This window comes from Rhinopithecus roxellana, chromosome 2 (assembly GCF_007565055.1).
Source record: "Rhinopithecus roxellana isolate Shanxi Qingling chromosome 2, ASM756505v1, whole genome shotgun sequence".
Lineage (NCBI taxonomy): Eukaryota > Metazoa > Chordata > Mammalia > Primates > Cercopithecidae > Rhinopithecus > Rhinopithecus roxellana.
Genome location: NC_044550.1, coordinates 52051757 through 52076805, shown reverse-complemented (window position 1 = coordinate 52076805; position 25049 = coordinate 52051757). Strand labels below are relative to the sequence as shown.

General features: G+C 39.8%; 1 protein-coding gene across 1 annotated transcript; it reads right to left on the bottom strand.

Annotated features, from left to right (window-relative positions):
• Positions 1-20872, bottom strand: COQ2 (coenzyme Q2, polyprenyltransferase). The gene is given in 8 exon segments (XM_010358954.2): positions 1-535; positions 3733-3921; positions 6004-6137; positions 8252-8337; positions 9670-9791; positions 15026-15192; positions 20471-20743; positions 20746-20872. Coding segments are annotated over 8 exon segments (1266 nt in total). The 3' UTR covers positions 1-367.
• Positions 20873-25049: the final 4177 nt, after the last annotated feature.

The window sequence follows — 25049 nt, the reverse complement described above, 5'->3', positions numbered from 1 at the left end:
CCAGAGCAGCTTTTATTTTTCCCTTAAAAAAGAGTCCATTTTCTTATAGAGACATTCATTTACGAAAGACCCACATCAGGCTTTTTCTAAAGTGCCAAAACTTGTACAATCCCCATAACTTCAGGTGAGAATTATAATGGGCAGAAGAATGTATCAAGTAAAATACTCAAGGCCATCTCAAATCCTGAAGAGTCCCTGGTTTCTGTGACACAGGGGAATTTTGCTAGTAAATAATTGAATTAAAATCCAGGTAAATATGCTCTAAATCTTCAGGTTCTTAATTCTTTCACATATTGTATCAGATTTTATATTCAAATCTAATTATATTTTGAAAAAAATGTTTTAATAATTCCTAGAAAAATTTCATTCATTCATTTTCTATTTTATTCTCTATACTCTTCTTTGTTTTGTCTGTCTTCTTTTCTTTCCACAAATTCCCGAGGACAATCCCTAAAAAAACTATTAGCCCCAGTGTTCGGTTGGAGATAAATTTATTCCAACAATCCTCAGGTCTGTGAATGTCTAGAGTGTAAATCTGCAAGAGAGGAATAGAAATTTGTATTAATACCTAGTCTGGACTTTGGGTCATCACAAATAAACATGTTAACACAGAGGAGGAAACAACAAATACAAAAGATAAAAAATTAGCTGGGCATGGTGGCACATGCTTGTAGTCCCAGCTTCTCAAGAGGCTGAGGTGGGAGGATTGCTTGAGGCCAAGAGGTCAAGGCTGCAATAAGCCGTGATCACCCTACTGCACCCTCCTAGCCTGGGTGAGAGAGTGAGACTATATCTCAAAAACAAGAACAAGAAAAAGAAAAATTTACCATATTTTTCACTTGGAATCATCCAAGCTGTTTCCCAAGAACTTTCAGTTGAGGGCTGCATGAATGCTTGTGAGGCAACCCATACTAATTTTAGTTCTAACTATTTAGGAAGTTCTTCCTTATACTAACGGATCTAAAATCTGTCTCCCTGCAACTCCTACCCTCCAGTTGTGGTTTTAGTGTCTGGAGCAAAGTTTCTCAATGGAGAACAAGTACCATTTGGGCAGGACAACTCTCTAAAATGCAGGGTAATCTGGTGCAACACAAGATATTGACTATATCTGGCCATCATCCATATAGTCACCCCTCCCTAGTTTATTATGATAACCAAAAATGCCCTCCCACATTTCTAAATCTCTCCTGTTCAGGGACCTACATTTAGAGAAGGGGAGCTAGAGACCTAAATCTGTTGCTAGTAATCTAGAACAAGCATACTCCTTTTTCCCCATGCTAGCCCTGCAAATAACACTAAGGAAGTCTCATGTATGTTCCTATCTTCCTTAGGCATGGGGGACTATTCTTTATTATGTGGTCTGCAGACTTACAATCATCATGATTTCCTTTATCTTTAAATACTAGAAGATAGCTATGACCATCTCTAAACACTGTATCGAAAACTGGACAGAGAGGCCAGGTGTGGTGGCTCATGCCTGTAATCCCAGCACTTTGGGAGGCTGAGGTGGGTGGGATCACTTAAGGCCAAGAGTTCGAGACCAGTCTGGCCAACATGGCAAAACCCCGTCTCTACTAAAAAAATACAAAAATGAGCTGGGCATGATGGTGTGTGCCTGTGGTCCCAGCTACTAAGGAGGCTGAGTAACAAGAATTGCTTGAAACCAGGAGGTGGTGGAGGCTATACTGAGACAAGATGGTACCACTTCACTCCAGCCTGAGTGACAGAGGGAAGACTCTGTTTCAAAACAAGAAACAACAACGACAACAAAAAACTGGACAGAGGACCATAAATGCAATTTAAAATATAAAGTGGGCTCCACGTATTTCTTTTTTCTTCCTTTGAGACAGTTTCCCTCTGTCACCTAGGCTGGAGTGCAGTGGCACCATCTTGGCTCACTGTTACCTCTGCCTCCCGGGTTCAAGTGATTCTCCTGCCTCAGCCTATCGAGTGGCTGGAATTACAGGTGCACAACACCATGCCCAGCTAAGTTTTGTATTATTAGTAGAGACAGGGTTTATCCATGTTGGCCAGGCTGATTTTGAACTGCTGACCTCAAGTGATCTGCCCACCTCGGCCTCCCAAAGTGTTGGGATTATAGGCATGAGCCACTGTGCCTGGCTGAGTATTTCTTATAATATTTGTGATTGTCTTAATAATTTTTGCCTTCCTGTACTATTTAATATTCAGGTGTTTAAATATTAACCTATACCCATTATCCAGACCAGACAATCAAATGACAATGTCAGTCCTCATGGAACTGAGCTACGACCAAAAAGGGATGCTGAGAAATTCTGAAGGGAAAAATGGCGACATCCTGGAAAGTCACCAATTCACATTTTAGTTTTCACAGTGAGGAAAACAGTGGAGGGGACACAGCATATGGTTTACTTTATAGACATCAAATTCTGATTTCCTTCATACCATGTTATGTAAGTCTTGCCTACACTGCTAGTAACTGACAATAATCTGTATAAAATCAGTCATCTAAATATAGCTTCATGAATACTTTTTTTTTTTTTTTTTGAGATGGAGTCTTGCTCTGTCACCCAGGCTAGAGTACAGTGGCATGATCTTGGCTCACTGGAACCTCTGCCTCCTGGATTCAAGCCATTCTCCTGCCTCAGCCTCTTGAGTAGCTGGGGTTACAGGTGCCCGCCACCATGCCCAGCTAACTTTTGTATTTTTAGTAGAGATGGGGTTTTGCCATGTTCATGTTGGCCAGGCTGGTCAAACTCCTGACCTCAGGTGATCTACCATGAATACCTTTTTGATTCTGTTTAATGAAAATAACAATAACATTGATATAAAAATATAGTCAATTTATTAGCAAGTGATTTAATCAAAATTAGATTTAATTCATTCATTTTACAAGTCAACAATGTAGATTCTCAACGTAAGTTTGTGACAGGTAGGGGATGTGGTGTGGGTGAATATCCTGAAATGACAGCTTCCTGCTCTCTACTGGCAGATCTTTGACATGTTCTGCATTTCATATCTTATCTGGCCTTGGTCTTTATGCCAGCAGAAACCAAATTTATGAATAATTAGTCTACTAACCATCAGTAGAAACCCAGTTTTTTTTAAAGCTTTATCTGTCAGTTTGCTTTTACAGTAATTCAACTCAAACCACAAGCTTCAGATATTACTGAAATTTTTCCAACCATGAAAATTCAGAAGTAATTCCAGGAAAATCAGAGGGGAAAATTTGGATTTAGGCCTGTATTTTTTTTTAAAATAATACAGCTTGGCTGGGGTTGGTAGCTCACACTGGTAATCCCAGCACTTTTGGGAGATCAGGGCAGGAAGACTGCTTGAAGCCAGGAGTTTAAGACCAGCCTGGGCAAAATCTTAAGACCCCATTTCTACAAAAAATAAAAAAAATTAGCCAGGCATGGTGATGCATGACTGTAGTCCCAGCTACCTAGGATGCTGAGGTGGGAGGATCACTTCAGCCCAGGAGTTAGAGGTTGCAGTGAGCTGTGATTGCACCATTGCGCTTCAGCCTGGACAACCCTGTTTCAAAAAAAAGTTTTAAAATAAGATAAAATACTATAGCTAGCTTTCTTATAAGTTGAGGCCAGAGGGCAGGGGGGCTCTGTTAAAGGTAGTACAAGCCAAGTAGTTGTTTAAGAAGCTCCTTGCCAGGTAAACACAGAGGGCATACTGTTTAAATAATTTTTATAATTTATACTAAGGAAATATGAGGGACAAATAAGAAAAAGGTCAAACCTGGTGAGTCAGATGGGCTCCTACAGCACCCAGGGCAGTGTAGTAGGGAGCAGTCTGACCACTGTTCACACCCACTAGGCTCAGCGCCCCCAGCATTGCAACACTGAAGCCGCTGAGCCACAGCTTGGTGTTTTCTCCAAATCGCAGAGCCGTGGACTTAAGACCAATCAAAACATCATCTCTTTTGTCCTAATATCAGAAAGAAAAATAAACTGTTTTTTCAGATTTAGTTCACACACCATAAAATTCACATTTTGAAGTATCAGATTTAGTGTTTTTTAGTATATTCACAAGGTTGTGCAACCAATTACCACTAACTACTTTCAGAAGACGTTGTCTTTTAAAGAACATGCAGATATACCATAAGTGGTGAAAGATGACAGTAACTCAGAAACAGGCTGATCAGTAATGAATGTGCAGGTCAATCAAAGTTAAATACCACTGCTAAAACCACCATCCAGCTTCATTTCTATAAATCATTGTATTTGTTATAATCCTATAATGACTCTTAACTATATTTTTACAGTGTTAGGATTACAATTCAGCTCTAATTCTTCCCATAGCTCCTCTCTACCTCAGAGTTCTCAAATCTCAATAATCTCCCGTACATTTCAGTTTCAATCTTGCAAAAGTCACAGATGTAGAAAAATGCTCACTTACCACCTAACCACATCCACTCATTTTCCACTTCTAGCCCAATCTATCCCTTGCCTTTTCTATCAAATCCTGTTTAGGTAGAGCTAGGTCTTGGTGATATAACCACATGTAGCTGCCTGGTTTCTCCCAGTAAGTTAACTTGTAAGCATCTTCATATACTGTTGTAAATAATGATGGTCACGTGGTATCAGTGGCTGCATGCTGAACTCTCTGCACTGACCTACAGGCAGACAGCAACCCGACAGGCTTTCTTTTGGGGCCCAAATCCAAATAACAATGACTGTGGCTGTTTCTGTTTTTCCTTTCATACTACAATCGCCTTCAGGGTGCAAACTGTCTGTAATTATGTGAACCACAAAAGTGCCAATGAGTATGTGGTGTCTTCCTGAAGTTGTTAATCTAATTGGAGTACTGGTATCCTAAGCACTGGTTCCAGACTTTACTGCAAAAAGTACAGGCATCTCTTCTAACCGCAAGTCAAGTTTCACTTTGGAAGTAAGGCTGATTACAGATCTGCCTTTTCAAGATACTACAAATGCAGCAGGGCATAGGGGGTTTAGTGGAAGAAAACGGGATGAAATCCAGACATATTCTTCAAGTAAATGGTTGAGAATACATAATCATATTTCAGAAAAATACTGAGAAAAACTTTTTTGAAAAGTTCATAAATGTATTCTCAGAACATGTACTATCAAATCATCACACTGTATACCTTGGATATGCATAATTTTATTTGTCAATTACTCCTCATTAAAGCTGGGGGAAAGTTTATAAATGTAAAAGAAAAAAATCAGTTTTTAGAATTGAATTTATCAAAAAGGCAAAATCAAAAGCTATAAAAATGCATATAATCCTTTACGTCAATAATACCACTTCTAAAAATTTAACTGAAAAACTCCTATTCAAGAAGTATTAATGATTAGAACAATATTACTTATAATTGTGAAAACTCAAACAACTTAAGTAGTCAAAATGGAGAAACTGTTACATTTGTTTCAATTATGGCACATCAAATTTGTGGCATGTTAAATTGGGGCATAGACTATCTCACAGTCCACAGTCTTAAAGCGACAATGATAAAGAATTGGTAAAAATATAGGAAAATGTTCACTAACTACACCAAGTATAAAAGTTGCATAATTCAACGATTAGAGGGACAGGAAAATGTAGTGGTTAAAAGCAGTCTCTGAACACTGGGCTTGAATCATAGTTCTGCCACCCACTAACTGTCTGACATGACAAATACTTCTTCACATGTTTCCTCTTCTGTTAAATGAGGTTAATGTTTAAGTACTTTCCTCCAAGGCTGTTGGGGGATTAAGTTTGTAAAGTACTTAAAACAGTGCCTGGCATATAGTAAATACTACTTAATTGCTTATAAGTAAAATAAATGAGTTGAATTTTGGTAAACACACATAAACATAAAAAAAATTTGTTGGAGCCATGGAACTGTGAGTGACCTTCTTTTTAGAAAACAAATTCTTCCTCCTTAATTTGGTTCTTAAAGTTCTTAAAAAACAACAACAAATTTAAGAAAAAAGGTTTTCTCCTTAATTTGGTTCTTTAAAAACAGCAACAACTAAACCAAAGTTAAGAAAAAGATAATTTCTTTACCTGATGGGCATAAATAGTATCATATATTAGTGTCCACATAACTCCAGAAAAATAAAGAGGCAGGCAAACAGATGGATCACAGGAACCCTTGATAGCAGACCATCCAAGTAATGCTCCCCAATTAAATGTCAAGCCTACAATTAGCAAAACACAAAAAAGGGGAAAAGTCTATATGTACTTTAGAATCCTGAAGGGAAGGAGTAGCATCGGAGCGCGTTCAGTGCTCCTGGGTATGAGACTCAGTGTGTGCTGCTTTCTGTGGGTTCCTTCCTTAAACCCTTTCAACCCTCGGTGGTAATTATTAGCTCCATTTTACAAAAAAGAAAACAGGCTCAGAGAGGTTAATAACTAAAGTAACAGAGCTAATAAAAAGAATAATATCCCCTAATTAAGTAAATAGTAGGTTTAAAGAGAAGATTTATCCCACCTAGTATGGTGCGTGGCACTACCAATAACAGTAGATGCTGGGATCTGAACTTAGATCTATCTGACTCAAAAACCCATGTTCTTTCTGTTACCACTCTGCCTCCCCTACGAGCTACAGAGACAAGAATATACATAAGAACACTGATTTATTCCACAAGGGCATCGTCTCTGAGGACTGTAAACAAACGCTTACATGTTGACAGCTCTCAAATCTCCACTTGCAAGCCTGATCACTATCCTAAGCTCCAGACTGCATATTGAACCGTCTGCTGGACGTCTCTGCCTGCAAGTTGCTCATGTACCTTAAACTCAATGTGTCTCAGGTACCTTTTCTCAGAAACCCCTTTTCTCCTCCTATATTACCTATTTCCACTCATGTCCCCTCCTTAACTGATTAAGTGCCTCTCCTTTGTGGTCCCGTAGCGCTCCTGCCTGCCACGTTGTACCGCAATGACCTGTTTATCTGTCATCTCCATCTCCAACTCCTTAAAGATGGTCAGTGTGTTTTAGTCATTTTTATTTTCCCAGTAGCTGCTGCAATTCCTGGCACAAAGTAAATGTACGGGTTCAATAAATGTTGGGAGTAAATATACCAGCTTCTTAATATTATCTTACAGATAGGAAATGCTTATATTGAGAATACAATTTCAAATTTAATAAAGAGAACATTCAATGAGAGGATCTTAGAAAAAGATAAATATTCTACCACAACTTCCCCGCAAATCAGGCTCACATCAGTTTCCTGAGTTGCTTTTAGTTCTTTCATTTACTGAAAATAATGATTCAAAGAACTAGAGTCATTCTAGGAATATTCTAGGAATAGAAAAGTCTGGGAATAGATATTTTTGCAACAGATTCTGATACTGGCTTACCTAACTATCTTCCTTTTTTTTTCACCAACAAGTATGTATTCAGTACCTACACTGTGCCAAGTGCTATGCTAAATGCTGGGCCACAATTTATTAACTGGAGACCACAGGAGGCTCTCAACATATTCTTGGTTGAATTAATGCTGTTGAAATGAGTAATGCCGGATTAGAATCCTACGGTAGCCCAGAAGAGACTGTCTAACTTCTTCCTGAGAGGCTTCACAGAACAGGAGCTGTCTGAGCTATCACATACACTTTAACCCTTGTTTTCCTGCCACAGAGTGCTTCCTACCCCATTCCCCAAATTCTTCAGGGCATCTAGATTAAACATTTTTTCATGACATACCGAGATTTTTAAAACAGCATTTCAGAAAGCAATGATGGCCAGGCGCGTTGGTACACACCTGTAATCCCAGCACTTTGGGAAGCCAAGGCAGGCAGATCGCTTGAGCTCAGGGGTTTGAGACCAGCCTGGACATGGCGAAACCCTGTCTCAACAAAAAAAAAAAATACAAAAACTAGCCAGGCAGGGTTATGAATGCCTGTAATCCTAGCTACTCAGGAGGCTGAGGTGGGAGGATCACTTGAGCCTGGGAGGTCAAGTTTGCAGTAAGCTGAGATCATGCCACTGCACTCCAGCCTGGGCAACAGATCAAGACCCTCTCTCAGAGAAGAAGAGGGGAGAGGAGAGGGGAGGGGAGGGGAGGGGAGGAGAGGGCAAGAGAGGAGAGGAAAAAATAATGATGATAATGATAACCCTAATAAACATGCAATATTTCTTAGCTAATAAAAATAGCCAACTGCTCTCCTTTAAAATGTGAAAATCTACTATTGGTTAGGAAAATTACATGACTGATTTGTCATTTCATCTTTACCTATCTATCTACCTATCTCTCCATAAAAATGTAGTTTGCAGGTATCAAAGGAAATACTTAGAGTTATTTTAAGCTCACCCAAGGCTAGTTGAGGCCAGTATGTAATTCTTTTCATTAGTGGGTAGGTGATGACAAGAAGTAAGGATCCTGCTCCCAGAGCTATACTGAAAAGAGGAAAAACCATTAAAGTGATTATTACCACTACCTCTTAGAAACCACGAAATACTTTAAGACAACGACATAAGTAATACTAATTGGAAAATATATTTTATCTTATATTATATTTTATGTAAGTTATCTTCCTAGCCTTTCACTTTCCCTATTATAAAGGATGAGTAGAAAACTACTTTAAATGTTATAAAACAACCAAACAAAATAATAGCTAACACATACAGTACTTTCAGGTATTAGGCACTATTCTAAGTGAATCACATTTGTTAATTCATTATAATCTTCACAATGACTCCAAAAGGCAGGTATTAGAATATGAATGTTTATTCTCTTCCTTTTTGGCAGATGGGAAAACTGAAGCACAAAGAAACTAAGTAGTTTGCTAACTGTTATATAGCTAGTCATAGCAGAGCCCAGATTCAAACCTAAGGTAGTCTGGCTCCAGAGTCCAACCTATCCACCACCAAATGTTAACTACCAAATGTTACTGCCTCTCTGAACTGTTTGCAAACATTTAGGCATCTAATAAACTGAGATGTCCTAACTAATAATTAGAGTCAAGATATCCCTCCTTATATGCATGATGCGATGTTATTTTTCTAGAAAAAAGGAAACACCTGTGATAATGTGATACAATAAGATGTTCTTAGGACCTCAAAGTTTATCTAACACTACCCCTTCCAGAAATAACCTTCCAAAGGTATTTTCAGGTAATTGATGCTATCAGGGCAAGGCAGCAAAATTAAGTCTAGTCTCTATAAAGTAACTCTTTTTGTCTTTCTTCTCTGGCATTGAAGTACTTTGTAAACGGCAATCCGATACACAAAAGTTTCGTTTTTTCTCATTTAAGAGATATAGGAATGAGTCCTCCCACTTCTTTCTTTAGTCATTGATTAGTAACACCACCCTGGGAAAGACATAGTTCCTCTTTTTGCAAAATGAGTATAATCACTTCTGCTTTAAGTCTACTTTAGAGATACTGTCAGCATGAATAAAATTACACACATATGTGTAGGTGTATACACACACATTCATGCACGCACTTAGAAAACCTATGAAATTGCTTTGTGTCACTTAGGGAAAGTAGTACAAATACTGAAGGTGGTTCAAAACAAATTAAATGTTCATTTCTTAACTCCTTTGGCTGAAAGCATTCTTGAAGCAGATTTAAAAATGTGTGGTGAGTTACTTACACTTGCTAACTTACAGTTGCTTGATAAGTAGCAAATGAACAACTTTTTGGTAAAGATATTTCATTTTATTCCTACTTCCTTCATTTCAAAGGAGAGATTTTATACATGATGTGGAAAACATGTTTAATATACCTGTAGTAATTCAGACACAGAAGAACACCCAGTGCCAAGGTTAGCTGTCCCCCAAGAAAAACAAAGGACTGAAAAGTTGAAATGTCTCCAGCGGCTATTGGACGATTGGCTGTTCTTGTAACCTTAAAACATAAAAACAGATACCTGAACTTCATGTAATGACTCAATCATTTATTTAAACATTTAGTGAAGAGATTGGCCCATGGTGGGCACAAATATAAATGAAGAGAGAAATCAACATTTTAAGTACTGGCAGGAATCAAAACTTCATATGTAAAACAGCTTTGAAAAGAACTAAAAATTCCCACCACTAATTCTCTTTTCTCCCATCCCCATCTCTAAACAAACAAAACAAAGGAAATTCCTGGCTGGGTGCAGTGTGGCTCAAGCCTGTAATCCCAGCACTTTGGGAGGCTGAGGTGGGAGGATTGTTTGAGGCCATGAGTTCAAGACCAGCCTCGGCAACATAGGGAGGTGCTGTCTCTACAAAATAAAATAAAATAAAATAAAATAAAATAAAATAAAATAAAATAAAATAAATAAAATTAGCCAGGTATGGTGATGTGTGCCTGTAGCCCCACCTATTGGGGAGGCTGAGGCAGGAGGACTGCTTGAGCCTAGGAGGTTGAAACTGCAGTGAGTCATGAAACTGCAGTGCATCAAGCTCTCCAGCATGGGTGACACAGCAAGACCCTGTGTCAAATAAATAAATAAATAAATAAAAGACAAAGCAACTTCCTTATCAGCTATTTAGCTATAACATGTTCAATTTCCACAGAGAAAGCCTAAAATATTTATGAACTGGCACAATCTCAGCTCACTGCAACCTCTGCCTCCCAGGTTCAAGCAATTCTCAGCCTCCCAAGTAGCTGGGATTATAGGCATCCACCACCACGCCCGGCGAATTTTTTGTATTTTTAGTAAAGACAAGGTTTCACCATACTGGCCAAGTTGGTTTTGAACTCCTGACCTCAAGTGATCCGCCTGCCTCGGCCTCCCAAAGTGGTAGGATTATAAGCATGAGCCATGGCGTCCAGACCTTTTAATCTTCTTAACAGGGTCCTTAACAGATAAAAATTTGTTGATGAAGTGCAAATTCAATTTTTCCTCTTATGGGTTGTGCTTTTCATATTTCTCACAGCTTTCAAGATTTTAAAATTTTCTTTAGTTTTCAGAAGTTTGATTATAATGTATTGAGGTGAGGATTCTATGTGTTTATCGTGTCTGGAGGTTGCTCACCTTCTTAAATATGTAGGCTTAAGTCTTTTGCTAAATTTGGGGCTTTTACAGCCAATATTTCTTCAATCACTTTTCAGCCCCAACCCCTTTCTCCTGCTTTTCCAAGACTCATGAAACAAATATTAGATCATTTGTTATAGTCCAAAGGTCTTCAATTTTTCAGTCTATTTTCTGTTTTCCAGATGGTGTCATTTCTATTATTCTGTCTCCAGTTCACTGATTCCTTCCTCTGTCCCCTCCATTCTGCTGTTGGGCCCATCCACTGAATTATTATTACAATTATTATTATCTTTCAGTTATAAAATTTCCATTTGGTTCTCCTTTATATTTTATATTTCTTTGCTGAGAGGTGGTATTTTTCATTTGTTTCAAGCATGTTTGTAATTGCTCACTGAAGCATATTTATCACTGCTGCTTTAAAAATCTTTCTAAGAAATCCTAACATCTCTGCCATCTCAGTGTTGTTCATCTGCTGATTGTCTTTTTTTCACTCAAGTTGAAATTTTCCTAGTTCTTGGTATGACAAATGATTCTTAACTGAAATCTGGACATTTAAGTATTATGTCATGAGACTATGAATCTTATTTAAACCTTTCATTTCAGTTGACTTTTTTTGACACTGCTCTGGCAAAAGAAGGGGGTGCCTAATTGCTACCAGCTGGGGTTACAAGTTCAAGTTCCCAACCTGGTTTCCACTGGTCCCTGCCCAGTAGGCTTTTTATTTTTATTTTTTTCCTGTCTGTGCCCAATGACATTTCCAGATTTCCGGCTTCTTCAGTTCCAAGTCTGGGATATATGAAGAAAAACAAAATCTAGGAAATTCTTTGGGCCCTGAGGTCCCTGGCCAGTCTGCCACCTTTTCTCCACAGTCCTCCTGTTTTTTTTTATGTATAATGTCCAGGGGTTTTAGTCATACTTAGTGGAAAGAATAGGGAAAATACACCTATTCCATCTAGTCCATCTTCCTGGAAGCAGAAGTCAAAATCTATGTAATTAGTTTTAACTCTAGTCAAGAGTGTGGGATGTAAACGTTTAGGGGAGAGTCTGTCTACTAAATAAGATAAAGCAATTTAGAATTTTGCAGTTTGCCTTCAAATACTTAATCTCAAATGTTCACTTATCTAAACAGACCCATGCTTCATAAACTGTTACTAATTTATGGCACTATTTTTCATTTTCTGGAAGGCTTATACTAAGCTAGAAATGTTTTTAAGTGATGAACTACTATTAACATGTTCAAGAGTTATCTTGAAGTGATATATGCCAGAAGCCTCATTCATAGAGTGTACAGAATAAAAACTGACCGGGATGTGTGGACCTCCAAATCAAGAAAGTGTGTATCTCATATGTTTGTTGGTTTCTTGTATGTCTTCTTTTGAAAAATGTCTGTTCATGTGCGTTGCCTGCTTTTTAATGGGGTTATTTTTTCTTGTTGTTTGAGCTCCTTATAGATTCTAGACATTAGCCCTTTGTTGGACGCATTGTTTGTAAATATTTTCTCCCATTCTGTAGGTGGTCTGTTTACTCTGCTGATTATTTCTTTTGCTATGCAGAAGCTTTTTAGTTTAATTAAGTCTCATTTGTCTATTTTTGTTTCTGTTGTGTTTCCTTTTGGGGACTTAGTCAGATATCACTAATCATCAGAGAAACACAAATTAAAACCACAATGAGATACCATCTTCTATGCCAGTCAGAATGGCTATTATTAGAAAGTCAAAAAACAGATGTTGGTGAGGATGTGGAGAAAGGGGAACACTTATAAATGGTTGGTGGGGCTGTAAATTAGTACAATCTCTATGGAAAAAAGCATGAAGATTTCTCAAGAACTAAAAACAGAACAACTAATTCAACAATCCCACTAGTGGGTATCGACCCAAAGGAAAAGAAATCATTTTGCCAAAAAGACACCTGCACTCGTACATTTATGACAGCATTATTCACAATAGCAAAGTCGTGGAATCAACCGAAGTGTCCATCAATGGATAACTAGATTAAAAAATGTGGTACATATATACCATGGAATACAAGGCCATAAAAAAGAATAAAATCACGTCATTTGCAAAAGCAACATGGATGGAACTGGAGGCTATTATTATTAGTGAAATGACTCAGAAACAGAAAGTCAAAACCACATGCTCTCACTTATAAGTGGGAGCTAAACAACGGGTACACAGAAACATACAGAGTGGAATAATAGACACTGGAGACTCCAAAAGGTGGGAGGGTGGGAGGCAAGCGGAGGATGAAATACTACCCATTAGGTCATACTACATATGGGTACACCAAAAGCCCAGACTTCACCACTACACACTATATCCATGTAACCCAACTGTAACTGTACCCCTAAATCCATCAAAACAAAAACATTTTTAAAGAAAAAGAAAAAAGGACAGTGTGCATCTCTTGGCAAATTAAAGCATCCCAATTGTGTCAGAGAAATGCTTTACCATACAGCTCCTGCCACTCTTCTACTATATCCCATATCCTCCAGCCACACGCAGACCATGTAGTTGCTGTTATCAAACAAATACTCATCTCACAGCCATGGCTCTGGACCTGCTGTTCCCTCTGTCTAGAGAAACCTTCACCCTCTAGCCCACTCTTTTTTGCCATCCTATTCTTTCAGAGTTCAAAGGTCACCCCTGCCTGGAAAGTTATCTCTAATCCTCTCCCTTAGGTTGAGGTAAGTGGTCTTCAGCAAGTTCCCTGGTGAATACTGTTCTCAAAAGACTTCTGCTGTACTATAATTACTAAACCCTGAATGTCAGGAATGTTGTATTTCATCGATGCAATCCTAGAACCTGCCACTGGGTCTTCCACATAGCAAGTACCCAATAAATGCTTTTGAATTTAAAAATACATTAATGGCCAGGCGCGGTGGCTCATACCTGTAATCTCAGCACTTTGGGAGGCCGAGGCAGATGGATCACCTGAGGTCGGGAGTTCGAGACCAGCCTGACCAACATGGAGAAACACCGCCTCTACTAAAAATACAAAATTAGCCAGGCATGGTGGCGCATGCTTGAAATCCCAGCTAGTCAGGAGGCTGAGGCAGGAGAATCGCTTGAACCTGGGAGGCGGAGGTTGCGGTGAGCTGAGATCACACCACTGCACTCCAGGCCTGGGCAACAAGAGTGAAACTCTGTCTCAAACACACACACACACACACACACACACACACATATACACGTAATACTATTCTATTAACTAAAAATTATTATAGGTATGCCTTGCTTAAGGAAAATTCAGACTACATAGAAGGCAAACTAGGAGTGATTATTAACTTTATATAAGTTTATATAAGATTATTCACTTTTTATAATTCAATGTGGGTTTCCTTTAAAATCAAATTTCAATTGATTATTTACTCAAGCATTTAATGATCTTGTACTAATTATGGCATAGTTGCTAAGATAAAAAGGCAAATAAGATGGCCCCTTTCCTTGAGAAAATAACTGTTGAAGAACAAGGAAATAATTATACACATGCATTAGAATAGGTACAAAAAAAATCCAGAGAAAAATAATGCATCAAACTCTTAACAGAAGTTTTCTCTAGGGGATAAGAGGAGAAGATAAGGACAACTTGCACTTTTCCTTGGTTGCAATTCTATATTGTCTACATTTTTCAGAACAAGCATGTATTATTTTTCTAAGGAGAAAAAATGGGTAAAGTTATGTTTTTAAAAGAAACAATTATAGGAAATGCTAACAAGGGCTGCTTTGATTCACTTGATTTATGTAAGAATAGTTAGGGCTCTAAAATACATCTCAAAGGAAGGGATGACAGATCTTTGGACACTTGAAGGTTCAGGATGGATTTTTCACTTTCACTCCTAACCTTTAACTCCCTCACCTTCAGTCTTCCAAATTCTCAATTCACTTTATAATAATAAAGTACACACCTTGCCCCTGGGTCCACTCTTGTGTTGAGAAAGGAAGTATTGTACTCTGCACTTTGCAATACCAGCTATTCAACTGATCCTGGCACTTTCTATGCTGGATTTCTGTAGTCACTGAATGATCTTGTTGCTTTATATGGCATTCAAAAGCGATACCACTATGTTATTCTGCAGAATTGAGAAGAGCCTCTCTATTCCTTTTCAGGATGAAATTACCTTTTTATCATAGTCCTGGTCCCACATGTCATTAATAGTACAGCCTGCTCCACGCATCAGAATAGCTCCAGTGCCAAAGAGGGAGAGCATGTACCAATCTGGAAAACAACCTGGTTCAGCTGCCAAACCAATGCTCCAGGTACATGGTAAATACAGCAGCCAGGTTCCTAAGCAAAAATAAAAAGACAAAAAAGGTATAATTTTAAGTCAGTTAACTGTCTTCATTTGTTTAAACACCACATACCAAAGAAATAAAGACACTATAAAAAAAAATGACAAAACTGAGAGAATAAATTTGCAACTCAAATCACAAAGGACTCGTTACTATGCAGAGTGCTGAGAAGAGATCAACAGTTCAATTAAAAACTAGACAAAACACATAATAAAAATTCACATAAAAAATACAAGTGGCTCTTACACGTATGAAAAGATACTCAACTTTGAGAACCACATGAAAACTACATTGAGATAAAAATTTTCACCTATCACTGGCAAAACCCAATGTCTGACAACACACTCTAGGGAATTGAATACTCTTATGTATTTCTAATGAGGTTACAAAATGGCCCCACCTTTGTGAAGGACAACTTAAAAATTGTTTATTGTGTGTTTATACATGTATATAAATATATATATGTACCTACATATAAAACATTCATACACAAATGTTAATATGCTCACAGACCATGTCAGGAAGAATACACCAGAAACAGATAATAATGGTTGCTTCTGGGGAGGGGAACTGTGTGGACAGGAGACAGGGGTAAGAGACTTGCCTTTCACTCTACACCCTAGCACCTTCTGAATATTGTATCATATACACACATTAACTACTCAAAAAAGCAAAAATTTCCTTTACTATTGTTAGTACAATACACTAAGATGGTCTAGTTTATTTTTATTTATTTATTTTTTTTGAGACAGCATCTCACTCTGTCACCCAAGCCAGAGTGCAATGGCATAATCGTAGCTCACTGTGGCTTCAAACTCCTGGGCTCAAGTGATCCTCCTGTCTCCGCCTCCTGAGTAGCTAGAACTACAGGTGCAAGCCACCACACTCAGGTAATTATGTTGCTCAGGCTAGTCCCAAACTCTTGGCCTCAAGTAATCTTCCCACCTTAGCCTCCCAAAATGCTGGGATTATAAGTGTTAGATTTTTCGTTATTTTGAACTGAGTACTTTGCAGCTACATGTACAAATGGGGTTAGTTCTTAGTACTTAACCAATAAACTAGATGAAATTAAGATAAAAACAAATAGATTATATAAAAGACTTCAAATATGAACTTTAATATTCTACTTCTAAAAGAAAGTCTTTCAACTGATGTTTGGATATGCTGCCTATTAGATACATTCTGAGCTTTCCTTCCCTATGGAGGGATACAAGAGAAAAGGGATTTGGGGCTAAAGTTCAGATCCTGAAGAAAAATGGTCAAATGACTAAAGTCCCTGTAATCATGTTTAAGCTTCACTAAGTTTAAGCTTTATTCATTTACACATATTTATGAAGCACATATTCTGTGCCAGAACTGTGCTAAGAACTGGGAATACAATGGTGGCTAAGACAGAGGTGGCTTCTGCCTTCATGAAGCTCATAAATCAAAAGGAAGAAATGCAGTTAAATAAGCAATAACAATAAAAGATCAATCCAACAGCAGGACAAGAACAGGGTCCTTCAAAGGCATAAAACAAAACTATCCAAGTTAGTTAGCTAGTTTTAGGAGGGGGTAGAGAGGAATCAGAGTGCCTTTTCCAAAGGGGATTTAAATTTACACAACAGAAAAAAAAGTTAAGAAGAAGCCTCAAGCTAAAACCTTGAGAAATGGCCAGTCCAGACCTGAATTCAGGTTGTCCTGGACAGACTCATACTTGGTACACTCCACAGTAACAATGGTTAACATTTACGGAGTGTTCATGAAGTGTCAGGCAGTGTTCTAAATGCTTTGTATGTCTAAACTTATTTAATCTTCAATGACATCTTTATATTAAACTTAATTATTTATTTATATATATATTAGAGACAGGGTCTGGCTCTGTTGCTGAGGCTGGAGTGCAGTAACAAGATCATAGTTCACTACAGCTTCTGACTCCTAGGCTCAAGCAATACTTCCGCCTCAGCCTCCCAAGTAACAACCTTACATAGTAGGTATTGTTAATAATCCTATCTTACAGATGAGGAAACAGATAAACAGAGTGGTTTAAGTAAAACATAGTAGATGTAACTACTTTCTTTACCCTGGAGCTCTGAGTATAGTTCACAAGGGACAGAGGAATAGCTGATCCTATCCTCCTAGGCTAGAGAAGAAAGAATACCACTTCACAGCTATTATTTCCTGGTACAATTAGAACTAAAGGTTCCACTAAAAAGAAAAAAATTCTAGACAGAAAGATGTGTAACCACCTATAGTGTTTTCTATCAGGAACAAAACTTGCTTGGCCAAAAATCTGTATTAAAAGTACCATATTCACTTACTGATAGGAATCTGCAGAGCTCCCCTACAGATGACAAGGGTTCCTACAGTGAAGGGGAAAGTAAGACTTCTCAGTTCTATGTCTGCCACTTGTAAGTTGAGTGACACTAGACAATAAAGTATCTTAAGGCTTAAGTCTTCGTTTCATCTGTAAATGAGGGAAGAGAACAGCTACCTCAAAGAGTCATTATGAGATGACAATATTAATGATGATGTTATGATAACAATAATAACAGATACATGGCCCTTATTGTACCAGGTGGTTTCACAGAACACTTTTGACTCTCACAACAAGCCTATGAGATAGGCACTATTTTTATTACAACCATTTTACAAATACGGAAACTGATGCAGAGACGGAGTAATTGTGCCCAAGACCACACAGGTAAAAAGTGGCCACAGTGGTATTCCAACCCAGATGGTCCGGCTGCAGTCTGTGTCCTAAGTCCAATGCTGTCATTCTGTACACCCTAAATCTCTCCATACACTTCAGTTTCACCTGTTCTTTTGTCTCTACTGATTCCTAGCAACATTTTTTTGTCTTCCATATGACACTTTCATTCCCCATACTTTTCTGTGAAGAAAGATGCAGAGGTAGCAAAGACAAGAGACAAGTAGATTGCAAAAAGAAATGTTTCTTGTAGAAAAAGGAAAAACTCTATGGGAGATGAAATAAAATGAGGAACTTCTGAGGGGTGATAAGCAGATCAAAGACAGATGATCTTTAAGACATCAATCATCATCACCCATAAATGTGGTCAAACAAAACATTACACTTCCAATTTGGTGGAAAGAGTGCCACCTGCTGAAATTTCCCGGAATAAGGTACTTTGGCCCATTTGAAAGAAACTATTGCCTTCTCAAAAACAATGAAACCTGCTATTGATCAATGAAGGTAACAAGCTATAACTTCAACAAAGTAAAACAATGAACGTACAATTACCCCACAAAATAAGAATTTAAATAAAGAAGTATCAAACCTGGAATTCTACTCCTGTCAATTATTGTTCCTGGCATGTGTTAGGGGTTCAAATGAATTCTAACATTGTACTATTTAGTTTTCTGAAAAATCCTGTAATGATCACCTTATTTAGAACCAAACCATGCAGGCTAGTATCCTCCTAACATATACAATCTGTAAGTACAATATTCTCCAATCCCCACTTCTAAGATAATAATGGCTATTTCTTCAGCACATATTATGACAGGCACTGTTCTAAGCACTTAACATATATTAATAAATTTTCATGACCTCACAAAGTCCACATTATCATTAATAGTATCTTCATTTTACAGATGATAAATGGATGCCCAGAGAGGTGAAGTAATTTAACCAAGATCCCTAGATAAGCAGGGTGGAGGTTCACATCCAAGAGGTCTGGCTCCAGAGTTTTGCTCATAACCCCTTTGTTGCCTCCTGTTACACGGCGGAAGGTCCAGCCACTAAGATAGAAGCCAGAGGTTTAACTGGGGAAATGGGAATAATGGCAGACGTTCATCTATAAGCCTACACTGCCACTCCATGCCACAGACTCCAAGAACAGAAGTCAGGCTTCAGATTGGAACTGGGCTTGGAAACGTATGCCTCTCAACATGAATCTCCCCAAAATGCATGGGGGTCATACACAGCCTCCCAATGATGGCAGGGCTGTACCTATCGTTCAATGGGCTTTTATGCTTTAATAGCTGACTGTTATAACTTAGTGCTCTGATCCCAAACAGGTCGTGCATAAATCTAGAATACCAAAAGCAAGGCCTAATTTGGGTCTTGTATGGGCAAAAGTGGAGTGAATGTACCTAGGCCTTTGAATACATCCCCATACACTGCAATGGCAAATGTCATCATCTAGATTGGCTGGAGTTCATCCTCCACTTCTCCCTCCACGTTATCCAGCTTCTTCAGACCCGTTCTTGTCTAGTCTCGTTTCCCATTTTCCACACCCACTTGGTGTTCCAGGTTAGGCTCATAATCGTAGTGTTCTAACACCCCATCCTTGGTTCTTTGCAAAAATACTTCTCGCACTAAGATCTCTTCTCTCCTTTGCAAAATCAACTTGTCCTTTGGAGTATAATTTCTTCTTGAAACTTTCCAGCAAGGGACCCACAGTAATTTCTCTTTTACCCTGTAGCACTTGCTATCTGTACCACTCACATTTGATCCATATTTTCCGAGCTCGCCAAATAGTCTTTTTCAACTAGATCAGAGTTCCTTGAAAGCAAGGAGTTTCCATAGCTCTTTCTATCTCTATGGCCGGACAATGTAGTAGGAACTTATTAATTCACTTAACACTACTTGAGAAGCCAATCAACCAGTAAGTGCATAAGGTTAGTGGAGCTATTAAGAAAAATTGCGGATAAAGCAACAGAAAGTGAGGTTGGTAGGTGTTAATTAAAATAGGAAAGTCAGGGAAATCTTCCTGTCGGGGGCGATTGTGAGCTGACAGGCAGTCCGTAAGCGCTGTCTCTGCTGCGTTCAAATGAATTAAATCTTTGCCTTATGGGTGACGCAGGTAAAAGAGCTCCGACTCAGTATCAAAACACAGAGTTCTTCTGGTCTGGCTCTGACGAGGAGCCTTAGTTTCCGCAGCGTCTTAACTGTCTTAATTATTGTATTTGTGGGCCTTACAAGATTGCGGGGAGGATCAAACATTCTAATAAATTAATGAGGGCCACGAGAACGGAACCTTCCGCTTCAGTCACCATTTAAACAAGTATTTGTGGAAAGAGAATTATCTTGCCCGCTTCAGGTGCTCAGGATGCAGACAGACGTGAAACTGTCGAGTCCTTTAGGAGACTGTCCCGACTGCGTGTCCCGAGGCGACTAGTCCCTGGGCGCACGGCAGTCGGCAGCCAAGCCCAAGCTTTCATGCTCTCATTTCCATCACTCCAGGGCCGGCCGCCGCGGACAGCTCAGCGGAGCCGAGTCGCAGGCTGCTACTTGCAAATTCCCGGGCTGCCCGCCCCCCCGCACTCACCAATGGGTTTGTCCAACCGCATGAGGCGCAAGTACGGTTGCAGGGGGCGGGGCGCGGAGTTCACCACCGCCGCCGCGGACAGGCTGAGCTGGCGCCCGCGCGGCACGGGACAGGCAGAGGGCTGCAAATCACCACCGTGGGGCGCGCCGGTCGCATGCGCCAGGGCGAAGGAGCGGCCCCGCCAGCCCGGCAGCGACGCTAGTGCCACAGACCGCAGGCCCCGCGCGAACCCCGCGGCTCGCGAGCCCAGCATGGCGCTGGGGAGGCCGGGAGAGCTCGGATTGACGTCATTCCCCAGCGGGCATGCGCAGTGGCATCCGCAGGATGCAATCCAAGTCTGCCAGGCAGGGCGGCGGTGTGGACAGAACTTTTCCTCATCCTTACTTGAGAAAAAGGGCTCATCGTGGTCGCTTACTGTAAGGAAGGAATACTTAATGTAAAAGGAATTCCTGTTGGCAAAAGGCAAAAAAATTACGACAAATTTAGTTGTAATTTTTTACAACTCGATCTCGATTGACTTTGTGATTCTGTTATCGGGCAACACTCAGAACAGGGGTCTCTGAGGAAACAAAAAATAGAATCGGGCAACACCTTATTCCATAAAATAGAATAAGTGTTCCAAAGAGTCGAGCGGAGGAAGTTGGCTTTATAGACAGAAAAAGGGCTGAAGAAAGCAGAAGCGGAGAACAAAAAGCGTATTGGTCACTTCAAATTACTTTCACTGCGAGGAGGGGACAGGGAAACAACAGTAGAGAAGTAACTGATTGGTTGACATCAGGTTACTCCAGGTTAAGGACTAAAACAGGAAACTTAATTGTCATGACGGTTGCATTTTGAAACGGCCTGGTTGGAAAATTGGCTGTTGTCTCTCTTTCCTGACTTCTCAGAATGTCAGATACAACTTAGTTTTAGTTTGGTGACTTGGAACTTTAGCATGGGTGACTCTTGATTCTTAGTCTGATCTGTTGAGACCTAGTGCAGGAACTTAGTTCAAAACAATGGCCCCCTATAATTTAACTGTTATCAGCTTTTTCCATAAAATGAAAAGGATAGTGCTTATACATATGGAACAGTTGTACCAGGAAAAAAAAAAAAAAAAAAGCTTTGAAAAACGTACTGAATCCAAAAGAATTTGCATACACGTTTAGCCATTTTAAAACAAAAAGGGCACCAAGTGGCCACATACAAGACTGTTAATTAAAATCACATTCAGGATTAAGGGATGCTCATTACACAAGTGAAAATTTTAAATTTGACAGCCCTTCAAAGGAGTTCGTGTAATCAGCAGACAACCAGCGTGTGTGATGCTAAGAACCTGGAGCTGAAAAGTCAGCACTCTTTTTTGAGACAGAGTCTTGCTCTGTCATCCAGGCTGGAGACCAGTGGAGGGATCATGGCTCACTGCAGCCTCCACCTCTTGGGCTTAATCAATCCTCCCATCTCAGCATTCTAAATAGCTGGAACCTACAGACACGAGCCACCATGGCTGGCTAATTTTTAAATTTTTCATAGAGAGGAGGTCTCACTGTATTGCCCAGGCTGGTCTGGAACACCTGGGCTAAAGCGATCCTCCTGCCTCAGATGATCAGCACTCTTTTTCATAAGCAACTCTGTATACTGCTGTGTGCCAGGCACTTTACATGTATCATCTCATTTAACCTCTCACTGAGTAACCCTAGGCAAGTCACTTGTCTGGATTTTAATGTTCTAGGAAGTTGACTTAGTCTTTAGGCTCCTTTCCATAAAACCTGTACAATGATTCTGTGACTTCTTGCACATCTCAAGTACAGCAAGTTGGATGCCTGGCCACTTTGGTGTAATGAGGCAGGGAGTACCTAGCCTTTCTCCTGCCTGCAAAGAATAAAGGCCAACAGGAAATTTAGTAACACTCCTAGTTGTTTAGATGGGAGACGATTTAGATCTGACTCAAACCTGAAAAGGGTGTAATATTAGTCATGTATTGCATCCGTGACTTTCCAATTTAGGTCCAAACTCTTTGTTTAAGGAAATATATTAAGAATTTCAAGATGGCAACAGTAGGACATTAAACGAAGTACAAGGTCCTTCTTAGCGTAGGCCCTGGGTGACTGCACAGGTACCCATGATGCTGACCCTTCCCAGAAGTGATACAATCCTAAGATATTTGGTCCAGTTAAAGTGCACGGGAAACTGAGACGTCACTCTGCTAATTTGTAGAACAAGAGAACAGTCACATCGAGTAGAGCCCTAACTTTCAGGAGTCTCCTCTGGACTAATGTCAAGGCACAGTATGCTCTTGGGAAAGCCATTTAACTGCTGCAAACTCTTCAGAAAAGGCAGAGACTAGGCTTTCTCTAAAAGGGCCTATAAGGCTCCAAGTCCTCATTTTGGATTAGGCAGGAACTCATTTTGTTTTAAACCTATTACACACAGGAACTGAAATGGTTAGTTTTACATGTTAATTTGGCTAGGCCATAGTGCCAAAATGTTTGGTCAAAAATTATTCTGGCCAGGTACCGTGGCTCACACCTGTGATCCCAGCACTTTGAGAGGCCCAGGTGAGAGAATTGCTTGAGTCCAGGAACTCAGGACCAGCCTGGGCAACATAGTGAGACCTCATCTCTACTGAAAATTCAAAAATTAGCTGGGACTAGTGGCATATGCCTGTGGTCCCAGCTACTTGGGAGACTGAAGTGGGAGGATTGCTTGAGCCCAGGAGGTTGAGGCTTCAGTGAGCCATGATCATGCCACTGCACTCCAGCCTGGGTGACAGAGTGAGACCCTGTCTCAAAAAAATAAACAACAAACCTCTTTCATCTTTTTTATAGTGGCCAGAAGAATGAATTACAATGACTGACAAGGCTTTGGAAACAAGACAACCCCTCCCCACATCACAAGGACTGAGAAAGGTAATCAAGTAGATTTTGCAGTATGTTCGGAGGTGGTAAGTGGTATGGAGAAAAGAAGAGTAAGGGGGAAGAGTAGGGACAGGTTATATGTATACTTAAATACAGTAATTGGGGTGGTAGGGCGGCCCTGATGTCACTTTCTCAAAGACTTGAAGGAGGTAAGGGAGTAACTATGGGAGATCTGAGGGAAGAATATCACTAGATACTCTTAGAGGGATGGCTAGTGCAAAGGCCCTAAGATGGGAGCAAGCTTGAAATGTTTTCTTAATAAGAGCAAGGAGGCCAGTGTGGATAGAGTAGAGTGAGCAAAAGGGAGGGAGATCAGGGATGAGGGCAGAGAGGACTAGGGACCAGGTTGTGTGGGGCCTTACATACCAAGGTAAGGACTTTGGCTTTTCTCTAAGTGAAATAAGGGGGAGCCATTGGAGGATTGTGAACAGAACAGTGACATGACCTGACTTCTATTTTATTTTATTTTTCTCTCATAGTTCTTGTCTCATACTGACTTATATTTTAAATTACTCTCACTACTGGGTTGAGAGTAAACTGTAGGCAAGTAGTGATAGAAGTAGGGATATTCGTTAAGAGGCTGATGAAGCTCAGGTTGGTGGCTCACACCTGTCATCCCAACACTTTGGGAAGCTGAGGCAGGGGGATTGCTTGAGCCCAGGAGTTCAAGACCAACCTAGGCAACATAGTGAGACCTCATCTCTACAAAAAAATCTTTAAAAAAATTAACTGGGCATGGTAGTGCACTCCTTTAGTCCCAACTGCTCAGGAGGCTGAGGTAGGAGGATCACTTGAGCCCGAGAGGTCAAGGTTGCAGTGAACTATGATCACACCACTGCACTCCAGCTTAGGTGATGGATCAAGACCCTGTCTCAAAAAAACTAGACAAGTAAACCATTATTCTGGTTGTTTCTATGAGGGTGTGATATGGTTGGGTTGTTGTTATGGGAAGTCAGGGACCCCAAACAAAGGGACCAGCTGGAGCTGTGGCAGAGGAACATAAATTTTGAGGATTTCATCTTAATATGGACATTTATCAGTTCTCAAATAATACTTTTGTAATTTCTTATGCCTGTCTTTAATCTCTTAATCCTGTTATCTTCATAAGCTGAGGATGTACGTCACTTCAGGACCACTGTGATAATTGTGTTAACTGTACAAATTGATTGTAAAATGTGTGTTTGAACAACATGAAATCAGTACACCTTGGAAAACAACAGAATAATAGTGATTTTTATGGAACAAGGGAAGACAACCATAAGGTCTGACTGCCTGCAGGGTCAAGCAAAAAGAGCCATATTTTTCTTCTTTCAGAGAGCCTATAAATGGACATGCAAGTAGGAAACATATTGGTAAATTCTTTTCCTAGCAAAGAATATTAATAATAATACCCTGGGAAAAGAATGCATTCCTGGAGGGAGGTCTATAAATGGCTGCTCTGGGAATGTCTGTCTTGTGCAGTTGAGATAAGGACTGAGATAAGCCCTGGTCTCCTGCAGAACCCTCAGGCTTACTAGGGTTGGGAGAACTCAGCCCTGGTAAATTTGTGGTCAGACCGGTTCTCTGCTCTCGAACCCTGTTTTCTGTTGTTTAAGATGTTTACCAAGACAATACATGCACCACTGAACATAGACCCTTATCAGTGGTTCTGCTTTTGCCCTTGCCCTGTGATCTTTGTTGGA